Raw genomic sequence first — 12,872 nt, 5'->3', positions numbered from 1 at the left:
GTCAAGATCAAGCTCAAAGTTCTCCCCATTGAAGAAGCACTTCCCAATTTCCAGTAGACTGAACTGCTCCTTTCGTCTGCCTTTCCACAGTAAACTCCATGTACTTCTGTTTAACACAGCTTATTCTGCTTTGATTACAGATTATTTCTTACATATCCCTCTCCATAGCTGGTGTGGCTAGGACGGTCATCCCTCATACCTCCCCAGCCCTAGCAGAGCTTTACACACAACATTTGTGAAACATTTTTTTCTTAATAGCAATTTGAATTAAGGCATACTCTAAGAAGGCCAAGCTGATTCAACTAATTGCTTTTTAAGTGGTATCAGTACTTTTAGCCAAGATTTCTAAGCTTAAATATATAAAATACATAAAGACATTTTATTTGGTATATATTAGATAAGATTTTAATATTTATAAGTATTACATAGCAATATATTATATTTAATATATCATGTCAAAGAGCAAGAATTAATCCTTAAAATATAAGTTCAAAGAGACAAATGTCAAATGTCTGGATCCTAATAGTCTTAGAAACCAGTTACATGCAGGTAAGAAAAATCACTTCATAGTTAATTAGTATCACCAGCAGCTATTTAAAACACCTCAGCTACAAGGTAACAGTACCACCATAAATTAAATATACAGGAACGCTACCTGTATTTCAAAAGTTAAAGCATTATTGTCATGGGAAATAAGTAATCACAGATGACGTGATCATAGTGGCCCAACTGGAAATGTTCTAAGCATAGAAGCCTGGAAAAGTAGTGTCCACAGAAGTGAAGGCTAATTATGTAAGAAATAGAAGTTATCCTCTTAGTGAGAAACTAACAAAAAGTGTCCAACAGAGACAAGCTTTGGTCAAGCCAAAACCACCGGAAAGAAATATATTTAGTAATGTCAATGCTAAGGTGAAAGAAACACTTTAAATGCATACATCCACAACTAGTTACTGAAATTTCCACTCTTGTGTTCAAAGAAGCCAAAGTATTTCAGTGCTGAAAAACAAACTTTCAAAAGCTGCTACTGTTTTCATGCTAACTTGCTAGTCTCAAACAATTCAAAACACCTAATTCCTAGTCTCTAAAAAAAAATCTAAAATAAACAATATAGCACCTCATTAAAAAAACAAAAAGAAAAAATTCAAACCTTTCTATCAAGACTACAATCCCAAGTTTGATTCAAAGACTATAGACCTGACATTGTTGTACTAAATTAAATGGGTTTTAAAATGCTACATTTCATTAAACTTAAGACACCAGCTGAAAACATATCATTGGAATAGTTTTTATTGTCTCTTGTCCCTTACCAGTCCCCCCAATGCCCCCCTACCCAAAAGCAGAATGGGTAAGTCCCATAACGGGTAAATATTTCTCAAAGATGTTCCCTTCTTCTCCCTCCTCACTGCCAAATGACCTCCATCAACTCTCACTAAAACAATTATATTAACTTCCTAACTAGTTTCCCTGTCTCAAGTCCTTCTTCCCTTTCCCATCCTCTGTCCTCAACAGCTACTTCATGATAGAAGACATTAATTCAATCATATCACAAACCAACTTAAACATTTTCATGGTTCCCCAGTGTCTATACAATGTCCAACCCTTAATACGAAATTCAGACCTAATATTTACACACCTTTTTCTACGAGCACAAAGAGCAGGATTTATATCTCAACAGTATGATTTCCTTATATACAGCAAATATTCCAAAAATAATAATGAAAATATCATTTGATTTTCAGAGCTGAAATTCAGAAAAAAATCATCCTGATGGGCTAGAGTAGCACCACTGAGACAGCAGGTAACAGAATGAATCAGGAGCCTCGCAAGGGCCTTCTTTATATTCTTAACCTTTAGAGTATAACATGTTCTTAATAAACGTTTGCCGAATGTGAGAATTTTCTGAGCCAAAACTCAAGATTCATACTTCAGCAATTTCAAATTTACACAGGAAATAACTGGACCAAATATTTGAAGTTGGGAATATAAAATCTCAGACTTGAAGGTAGCATAGGGGCATGACTCGAGGAACCTGGGCATAACATGTAAAAACCAAACTGGTGCCAGGGCCACATCTCCTCACTGGCCTAGATCGTGACTGTTTTAAAGTAGACAAGGAAAGCAAGGTTAATTTGCAATAGGCAATTTTAGCCAATAAGCCACAGGTAAAAAATAAACTGAAAATAAATGTTTAAGACAATTTACAATCATACAACTGATGTGTTTCCAATGCATTTTTCTCAAAATATACATGTTCATTAATGGCAATTAGCAAAGATTATTAATCTACATGTAACAACAATTAAAAATAATTCTCTCAAATGCTACTTTAAAAGTTAAACCAAAAACCTTACATACTGATTTACAAAAGTCATTGCACTGGGGTCACTGGAATACAATCTTAATACTTTCCTATCAGAAACCTCAAGAGGGCTTACGTGCTGTATCTTATATTTGATCATATCATAACAACCTGTTCTCTTTAACTATTGGACTCGCTATGTGTTATCCTGTGTCCAGTGCCTAAGAGCTCGTTAATTACCTAAACTATATCTCCATAGGTCTTGTTAATTACCCATCTCCTGTCTCAGAGGACCTTGTTAATAACTTGTAGTCTCTCTAAAGAGGTCCTAACAACACATTAAAATTAAAGATGCTTTTCTTTTAGCACCTGTCAAGTGCTGTAAATTGAGAAATTTTCACATCAGTTTATTAGCCTACAGTAGTTTTTGTGAATTTTTTTGGCCTGTTTTCTTCTCTCTCAGAATCTTGCTATATCTCAATCTCTCTCTCAAGAAAAAAAAAAAAAACAGCAAAGTTTGTCTTTTTTGTTACAGAGCTTTTTTTGTTTTCAATTTTGAAGACTATAAATATCAATTTGCATTAGTGAGTTAGCACAAGGATGGTATGGCTGGTATCTGCAAATTAACCCACTGGGAGATGAACCAATTAATAAGAGCTATTATAATGAGTATTAGGATGACAAAGGGTAAAAAAGTTTCAAGAAGTGTCTGGGGAGTTAAATGTAAAAGTTCTAGTTAGTATTAAGGGAACTAATCACGTTGCATATTTCGTGTTCATAGTCATTGTTTCATTGGATACATTCTGTAAATCTCTGGGCACTAATGGATTAATGGGTCTAAAAATCATCTCAAAAGTTTTTGTCTTCTGTCTCATAAATGAAGGCACAAATTTTCAAGTGTGCAAAAGATTTATAGCCTACCATGAATAACAGGCAAATTATCTTTAATACTAGACAAATATGGCCAAAAAGTAAATATTGCTATTAAAACAAATCCTTTGCATATTAAGGTTTATGATGCCAATGACCGAACTTTAAACTCATTCAGGAAAAAAAAGTCCATTGGGACATTATAAAAATGAAGGTTTAAAAACTATCAATAGGCTCTTTATGATCATTTATTTACTATACTTTTTAAAAATCAAAATGTAAATTCTACAGTGAACAGAGGTCTTTGACCTCTAATGAACATGTTATACAATTTCATAAAAATGGCTACATGCTTATAAACTTATGGTGATTTGTGAAAATTAGAAACACACTTAAATATACATTCTAGGTAACCAATGTTTTTGTACCTCCTAAGGAAGTATGACACAAGCACAGACAGGAATTGACTCATTAAGGAAGGAAAGAGGGAAGAGAGGGGGAGAATCAGGTAGACCTGACCTCAGAAGTGGAAGGCACACTGCCATGAAAAATCACTGAAACATTACAAGTCTGGATTTTAGATACTATTTCTGTATCATCCTAAAAAATAAACTATTTGGCGTGAGATCATCTGCTAAAAAGAAGGCAGGCTCTTCCACCAAACATTAAAAATGGAAATACATGCTTTTGTAAAATCAATTAATACTAGAAATAATATTATAAAAGATACCATTTAGTTATCCTAGAGTAGCTAAGAATTTGCTACATGGCATTCACAACTACTACACTAGAGCAGAAAATAATGGAGTGAAAGCATGTTCTTTGCATGAGTCACAAATAGAAGGACGGTCCCCAAACAAAATTCTCTGGTAAAAACATCTCCCATTAAATTATTACTCTCAGAACAGCTGCACCTCTAACATCAAACAACAGAAACTCATCACACAGAGTAGTCGGCTTATACTGATTTTTAAAAAAAAACTCAGAATAAGACATACATAAGCAATTTTCTCTAACAGAGAGAAAATCTTATTCTCTCAAGCAGAATTCCTTTCAGTAGGTGGAGTTCTGTGGTCCTGAACTTTTTCAAGGAACTTACACCTCCTTCAAAGAATACACATCATGGAATTTCTCCTCAATTTACTATGGGTAGCACACAAATAGAAGCATATTTTTAAGTGTCATTTGTTACTACTGACTCTCAGGTTTTACTGCAATCCTGAGAAACAATTCATCCATAGATGCCATAAATATTTAATAGACTTTTCTGCCTGGTCTTCAATGCTCACTATAATTTAGGGTGTGTGTGTGTATGTGCGTGTGTGTGTGTGTGTGCATGTGTTTAACCTATTCAGCCATATCTTTTACTCCTTTCCACCATACCCCTGTTTTAGCCAAGCTAACTTCCTTACTGTACCCTCTACCTTAGTTAAGGACCTGCAAGCAGAGCTAATATGACTAAGTTGTCTAAATTAAGTATGCATTTGCCAGCACAATTCCTGATCTCCATTCACAATGAATACTTACCGAAAGCTTAGGAAATAAAGTAGTCCCACCCCCTTATCTGTGGTTTTGCTTTCCACGGTTTCAGTTACCCACCATGGTCCAAAAATATTAAATGGAAAATTCCAGAAATAATTCCTGAGTTTTAATTTGCATGTCCTTCTGAGTAGCCTCATGAAATGGTAGGCCATCCAATTCTGTCCTGCCTGGGATGTGAATCATCCCTTTGTTCAGTCCCTTTGTTCAGTGTATCCACACTGTCTACACTGCCTGCCCATTAGTTAGTTAGTAGCCATCTCGGCTATCAGGTTGCCTATTGCAGTCTTACAGTGCTTGTGTTTGAGTAGCCCTTATTTTACTCAATAATGGCCCCAATGTGCAAGAGGAGTGATGCTGGCATATTGTTGTAATTGTTCTATTTCATTATTATTGTTACTCTCTTACTGTGCCTAATTTATGAATTAAACTTTATCATAGGTATATATGTATAGAAAAAAAAAATAGGATATATAGGGTTCGGAACTGTGCCTGGTTTCAGGAATCCACTGGGGGTCTTGGAACGTATCCCCATAGATTAGGGGGACCACTGTAGGCGACATAATGTAGATCAGCAATTTTTAAACCTGATTGTCAATGGGAAGTTATTAAAATGTTGCTTTTCATTTCAGGGCCCACTCACTAAAAATTCTAATTCAGTCAGAGGGGAGGCCCAACAAATTGTAGCTAAAAAAAAATAATCTCCAGGAGCCCTTGATGATCAGCACTGAGGTCATGCACAAATCTAGGTGCTGTGGTGCACCCAAGAAAGAAGATTCTGCACAACTGTTACGAAGCTTACATAGCTTAATATAAGACCTAGGTACAATAAACATTGTATAGTAGTTACTTCTTCTGTATCAGCAGAAATCCAAAAGGAAACACGAGGTTATTACTCAAAAAAGAACACTCAGAGATGAGTTGAGAGTGCACGCCACAATTGAGCCCGGGAATGAAGACAGCATGGCTTACAAGGACCTCAGTGTAGGGACATGCAGTAAGGAAATTAACTTACCTAGAACAGGTTGGTGAGGAACAGTAAAAGAAAACTTGGAAGGTTAAGAAAAGCCTAAAATACAACAAGCCTTAGAATGTTAGAAAGAGGAGTTTCGATTTGGTGTTGCAAACCAGTGGTTCTTAAACTTTTTTGACTAGGGCTTTCTTAAACACGACAAAAGGTACTATAGCCCATGTGCCCTCCTTAGTAGGATAAATAATGCTAAGTGCTGTAATAAATATATATATATAAATCTCAGTAACTTAAATCCTGTGAAATTATCATTTGGGCAAGGGCCACTTGGCTATTCCTCGTCAGGTGGGCCTTCCACTTGCATGCAGAGACCCAGGCTGCTCCTACTTACAGCTCTGCCCATCTCAAAGATCCTCTCCATTCAGCTACTGCAGGGGTCAGCAAAGTATTTCTGTAAAGCCCAAACAATAAATAGTTTTAGCTTTGTGGGCCATATGGTCTCTGTCACAACTACTCAACGCTACCACTGTACACAATAATGACCACAATGTGGCTGTGTTCGAACAAAACTTTACAAAAACTGGCAGCAAGCCAGACTTGGCCTCCAAGCTTAGTTTGCCAATCCCTGGTCCAGGATATGGAGGAAGAGGCAAAATGGTGGATTGTGTTAAGAGGACATTCCATGGGCCAGACCTGAAAGTAGTATACATCTCTTCCATGAACTCTTAAATAAGCCAGAACTTGCTATGTCCTAGTTAAAAAAAAAAAAGAAAAGAAATGGACATATTTGGCTTGGTGAAGACACACACCCATCATTTCCACTTTAAAGTGAAAAACAGCCTGGTGGTAACATTATTTACAATTTATTATTTGTGATATTATTTATAATATATTAAAAGATAATTTGTTGTGAACAAATTAAAAATGGTATAACAAACATTCAGGAATATTTGTTTTTGGCAAATGATATACTGCTGATAAAAAGGATTACTTCGCAAATTGTGGGATAAACCACATGATAAATTAGTTGACAATTTATTTGATAAAGCATGAAAAAAATTAGTTGATACTGATGATGCTAAACAACCAGTGACTTACAATTAAAAAACAAGACTAGTAGCAATTTTAAAATACAAACAACTTTGTATTTTAATACAAAGTAATAAACTGAGAAAACATTCTCCTGAAGATTACAAGAACTCCAACTCTACTTACTGTATATGTGTCGTAGGAGTTTTGCAGCATACCAGCGTTGGACAGCATCCCGACTTCTTAGTAGCAAGCTGATTTGGCATCAGTGGCACACACAATATTGTAAGCTCACTAAACCCAATTCAGCTTCCTTCTGGGTATACAGCTAAGTCATAGTTCTTCACAGGTTGCAGTGAGGTTGGGGCACGGGTGAGCTCTGGCCAGTGGGACATATGTGGAAGTAACGCATACTGCACTAGGCCTGGCACACAGAAATGACCCTCCTTTGATCCTCTCTCTCCTCCCGTGCTGCACTGATCTTGGAGGCCATGTGTTAAATGGTGGCATCACAAGAAGGAAGAAGCCTGCTTCCTGAGAGACTGTGCAGAGCCGGATGAATGCATACAGCAAAGCACTCACTTTTCCTATCACCATCCCAGTGAACTGCTTTGTGACAAGAGTGAGCAATAAACTTTTGCTGTGATAAGCCACTGATACCTGTGGTTATGACAGCTGACAACCTACCCTAATACACAGTTCTTAATAGGCTCCAGAAATGTGCTATTTAGATTGAATATAAAATTTTAGTAATCCTTTAAAACTTAGATTTTTAACAATGTTTAGTTGTACATAAAAATGCATACATCTGGCTTTATGGAACTGTTTTCAGTCTATTAGAAAGACCTTCACAGCCCACGCAAGCAGGGCTGGAAGTAGGAGGCTACCGGAATGAGAGTAGCATTTCAGGAAACTACTTTGCTATACGGCGTGCATTAGGAAACTGGTTTGCTACACTGTGTGCATTAAGAAACTGGTCTGCTATACTGTGTGCGTTTATTCAAAATATCTAACACCTACTACCTACTAAGCATCACACTGGAGACTAAGGGCAAAAAGAAGAATGAAATGCAGACCCTGCTATCAAACTCTTCATGGTAGTGGGCAAGAAAAGTGAGACTGAGCTATTAGTGAACAATGCCATGCCCACAGAAGACAAGACTTACATAAGAAAATGCTGCAGCACAGGGAACAACTACCCCTCCCTACAAGAACAGGAAACGCTTCAAAGAAATAGGGGCATGTAAGAGACTGCAAATTAGTAACTTTGGGGAAAAGTGTTTCAAAGAGCCCTGCTCTTTGCTGAAGTAACCCAAGATAATGCCTAATTTCCTCTATCAGTTTTATGTTAAAACTATGGGACCTATTCCAAGGACAGAATCAAAATGTGGTATTTTTTGTGGTTTCCAAAGTGCTTTCTTCAGGCGGACTTTACTTAACACTAAGGAATAAAAAGTCTAACTTCTAAAAAAAAGTGTGCCTTAGTACATTTTAAAATTTTGGGCATAAAGAAAATTCTCCAGTTTTAATCATATACATTATTCAACCAGAGGGTAACAATATGGTTCCTAGGTACCAGCAATCACAAGTGAGCCAGTTCACTCACCAAGAAGAAAATGCAGTTCCATGGCTATGTATTTTACCCTTAACCTTGTTCAGCATTCTCACAAACACTGGCCACAAGAGTCCAGGAAACTATAAATAGGTCTATTTAGCACTCCTGAAAAAAATTCACAGCACGTGTCTTAATGATGTGAGTCCATAGCTCCAAAAGTGCATTCGGTTAGGATGTTAATGTGAGAAATTTAAAATGTCCCAGATAGCTGAGGGTTGATACTGGGAGGAAAAATAGAAATATACTGTTACATAAAGACAACGCTACTTTGGCAATATCCTCCCAAATTCCACTCAAGATAAAGCTGCTTGCCAAAAGCGTGAACTGCACACTCTTCTTGGGTCTATTTATATTCAATTATTCTTTTTTATAAGATTAACTAGAACTACCCCTTTACTGCAAATGTTTTACATTTACCACACGGATGGTTTGTGATGCAAAAAGAATAACTTCCTAGGAATCCATAAATGTTCTGTCCTCATATCTGGCATCTCATAAATATGAAGAAGAGAAAGTCATAAAATGAAAAACAACTATTTTTTTTTTACACACTTGCAATCATTTCATACATCATAAAACAGCTCTAATTTTGCTAGAAACAGCCAATAATAATAAAGTAACTGAAAACAAAGCCTAGATGTGTCAAAATGCCACAGGCACTTTTAAAACCCCTAACAGCCCACATAAACAGCTCGAATACAGGGCAATTAAAGATTTGAGAATACTCAACAAGCTTTTTTTTTTCCATATGTGCCCATAATGTAAAAACATTATTTTCCTACCATTTTCCATTTTCTTGCTTTTCTTTGACTCTAAAATTAGCTAAATCGCCCCATCTCCAAGTTATCTCGGACAGTTGTTTCCAACAACCTTCTGTAAAAAAAGTTTAGTAAAGGGGGAAAGAAGCAAATATATTTCTATTTACCCATATAAGATTTAATGTAATATGTGTAGTATGTAAAATACCAAAATATTTTTGAATGGCATATCAAAACTATAAACTCTTCAATAAAATATTGATACCATATGATAAAAGTGTTATTTTTCTAGTGTATGGTCTATAAACAGAACAGAATACTCTTTTAAACCATGGCAAATATCCATTTATAGGTAAAAGAAAACAAAAAAGTACACTTCACTTTGAAAACTTTAAATGCAAATTTTTAAAATATCATGGAAGATACATAAGAGAGGTGAGAGGGCACAGCCTAAAAGCGTGATTGACTGTTAATACTCTATTTGCTGTTTCTAGTGGGACAAAACAAAGCACTGTTTTTTAGTAAAATATAACATGACAATACATCAAACATTTGTCGTCACCATTTATGGATTCCCTATTTGGGGCCTGGCTTTGTATTATGTACTTTCATTTATCCTCACTGAATCCTATCAAGTGGGATTATTTTCCTTGTTTCAAAGATGGAGATACTGAGGTTTATGGAGGTCATAGCACTTCTAAGCCAGTATTCCCATTCAGGTCTGTACACTCTATATTACTGTCTTGAAGAAAATCTTTTATTATGTGGTAAACACTCTAGCATGCTCTTCCAAGATAATTACAGTCATCTCTCAGTATCTGAGAGAGACTGGTTCCAGTACTCTGAGGATACCAAAATCCAGGGATATTCAAGTCCCCTATACAAAATGGTAACAGTATTTGCACATATACGCAACCTCTCATGTATTTTAAATTATCTCTAGATTACTTATAATACCTAATACAATGTAAATCTATGTAAACAGTTGTTACACTGTACTGTTTTTTAAATCCGCATTATTTTTTCATTACTATATTGTTATTTCTTATTTATTTTTTAAATATTTTCACTCCATGGTTGATTGAATCCAAAAATGCAGAACCTGCAAATATGGGGGGCCAACTATACTTAAGATGGGAATTTATCTTTTCTTTGCTTGAGGTTTCCTTAACCAGCTATTTCATCATTTACTTCTGTAAAATCCATAACCATATTTAAATTTATTCCTTAGCATATCTACATTTATATCTATATATGTAGATATAAATTTATATATAGATTTATATTTAGATTATAGATATAATTTAGATATACTAAGGAATAAGAAAAGCACCATTATATATATAACTGAAAACTCAAAGCTGGAAAATCCAATCTTTCTCATGAGTGATTATTTCTGACTATAAATCATCATATAGATCCCTTGGGTGTACCTATAGAACCCATGAGGGTCACTGAATTCCAATAACAAGAATTCTCAAATAAAAACCACTTCTAAATAGCCATTTAATAAGGATAATTAACATCTATTAGGAAAGCCATTAATACTGAAGGTGGTATTTTTTAAAGAATAGCACATGGCCTGCTGTTGGTCCTTTCCAGGTAGCCCATGAACGAATCCCTAGAAACGTTATCACCTAAACTTCTGGCTTGAACTAACACCCACTGGCAATTCACTCTCGCCATGTCTCATCACAAGCCATGTTGTTTTCTCTCTAAGTTTTGGTGAATTTCTGGCTCACATAAGTGGAAGTAGACCAGGATAGAGAATAAGAGTCTTTTATCTTCTTAAAATAAAAAAGTTCAGTTCCAAAAATATATGCAACATTGCCTGGCTCTATAATTTAATTATAGAAATAAAAATGTTTTTCAAATAAAATAAAATGACTTGAAAATATTCTAGTATTTAAAAGAAATATTTGATACTTTCAAGTACAAGATTTTCCCAAATAGTAGAACTTCCCCCATATTAAGCTTACCTTGAAGATGGCATTATATTTGAAGCCCTGAATTTTGCTGTAAATGGATTGGTTGACTCATAATCAAAATAGTCCTGGCGATTTTCACTAAATGCATTAGGTGATTTCAAGTCACAAGGGCTATCAGATCCCCCATTGTTAAGTTTATCAGATCTTCTGCTATCTTTTTTTCCAGTCACTCTTTCAAACAGGCTAACTTTCTCCCTTTTCTCTCTTTTATTTTCTTTTCTTATTTCAATTGGTTTTGAAAATAAATTCATGCTGCTGTCCCATGTTTCACTGCTTTCTTCAAATGGATTTTTCTTCCTTGGCAGTGTTGCAAATTTTTGGGGTAATGAAACAGTCACATTTGTAAATGGGTCACTTTGTCTTCCGAAACACAATTCACCTCCATCCACAATGCTGTCAGGTTGGTTCATTTTAGAAGTATCAAAGCTTAATGTTCTTCTGTGTGGAGATTTGAGACTTCCTACAAACAATTTTGTAGTTAGTACATAATCAGTGACACATTACATCACACTATTTGACACAGTCTGTGTGCATTCTGCTGCCTTTAGAATGAGAGCAATTAGCTACTTAAACATATTAACCTTCAAAAAATCAAGGAAACAATCTTAAAATGCTAAGGTGTAGCAGTCTGAAGCATCGAGGCTGATAACAACTAGCATATTGCTAGACCACCAGTAATGTATTCAGCTCACAATCATATAAATTATGATGTCAAAACTAGAGGTTCTGGTTGGCACGATAATGTTAAAAATTCTCAGAGACTTTTTCATTAGCATTAAATTTACTTTCTTACTTCTGAACATAAAAGTTTTCTTCTAGGGACTTAATAATGAAATGGAACATTCATTTATGCTCAGGGTTTTGAGATAGTAGAAACAGCAGTAAAACAGGCAGCCAGGCCATAAAAGGAAACTGGCACTCATTTTATTATCATCTAATAATATAAATACAAATGCAGACAAGCTCTGCCTTCAAGTAACTTAGTCCAATTTGAGGTATAGTAGGTACTCAATATTTGATGAATGACAAAATTTGGAAAATACTATAAAGCAACTGCTATTTTGATTTACTAAATTTAGAAATTAAACTTTAAAAACTAAAAGTGTAGTTCAGACCAATGAGGACACAAGAATGTGGCACTTACCACTTTCTGCAACTGTTCCAAAGGAATCTAACTGGTGTCCGAGAAGATGTGTTTGACCTATGGTGCCAGCCTTCAGTTTCTCAGAAGACATATGGGACCCAGATAAATCGGACATTGAATGCGCTGACGAGAGTCGCTGAGGACCCAAAAGAAAAGGCTTTTTTGGTTTGGATTTCATCTGCATTTCACCACTTGAAAATTCACTATTGGCGTCGGGAATGTGAGTACTTGGAATGATTGCAGAAGACGTATCAGAAAATGTTCCATCATTTTTTCTACCCTTCATCTTATCTTTTAACTTTGCAAAAGGAGATCTGGTTTTGTCCTTCATTGATAAGTCAAACATACTTGCGGTCATATTGTTCCTCATAAACTGAATATTGACCTTTATCTCACCCCTGTTTTTGATTCGTTTTCCTTGTTTGGATTCTAATCTAAACCACCTTAAAGAGAAGAAAAAAAAAAATAGGCTGTAACACCTAATGAAGAGAGGATACTGAGTTCTGTTACATACAGATAGCCTTTTAGGTAAAGTAACTATACATCAAGGCAACCTAGGCCCTGAAAAAGAATGTCAGCCACAGTATTTCGGGCTTTACTTATTGTTTAGTTTAAAAAACTGATCATTGTCTCTGTGTTGTAACATATACTGAAGGAATG

The 12,872-nt window shown here is 35.4% G+C and overlaps 1 protein-coding gene across 5 annotated transcripts in view; it reads right to left on the bottom strand.

The window, feature by feature from the left end:
* Positions 1-12,872, bottom strand: part of RAB11FIP2 (RAB11 family interacting protein 2) — a 108,410-nt gene that overhangs the window by 89,400 nt on the left and 6,138 nt on the right. For 3 of the 5 annotated variants that reach the window (XM_055247734.2, XM_063625215.1, XM_055247726.2), the window contains exons 2-4: positions 12,213-12,655; positions 11,060-11,528; positions 6,070-6,129 (exon numbers count right to left, since the gene is read on the bottom strand). In XM_055247734.2, the coding sequence (XP_055103709.1) occupies positions 6,070-6,129; positions 11,060-11,528; positions 12,213-12,655 (972 nt within the window). The remainder of the gene's footprint in view (positions 1-6,069; positions 6,130-11,059; positions 11,529-12,212; positions 12,656-12,872) is intronic. The other 2 variants (XM_055247743.2, XM_063625220.1) reach the window with 1 other exon arrangement.

This window comes from Symphalangus syndactylus, chromosome 2 (assembly GCF_028878055.3).
Source record: "Symphalangus syndactylus isolate Jambi chromosome 2, NHGRI_mSymSyn1-v2.1_pri, whole genome shotgun sequence".
Classification (NCBI taxonomy): domain Eukaryota; kingdom Metazoa; phylum Chordata; class Mammalia; order Primates; family Hylobatidae; genus Symphalangus; species Symphalangus syndactylus.
This window is presented reverse-complemented; position numbering and strand designations above follow the sequence as displayed.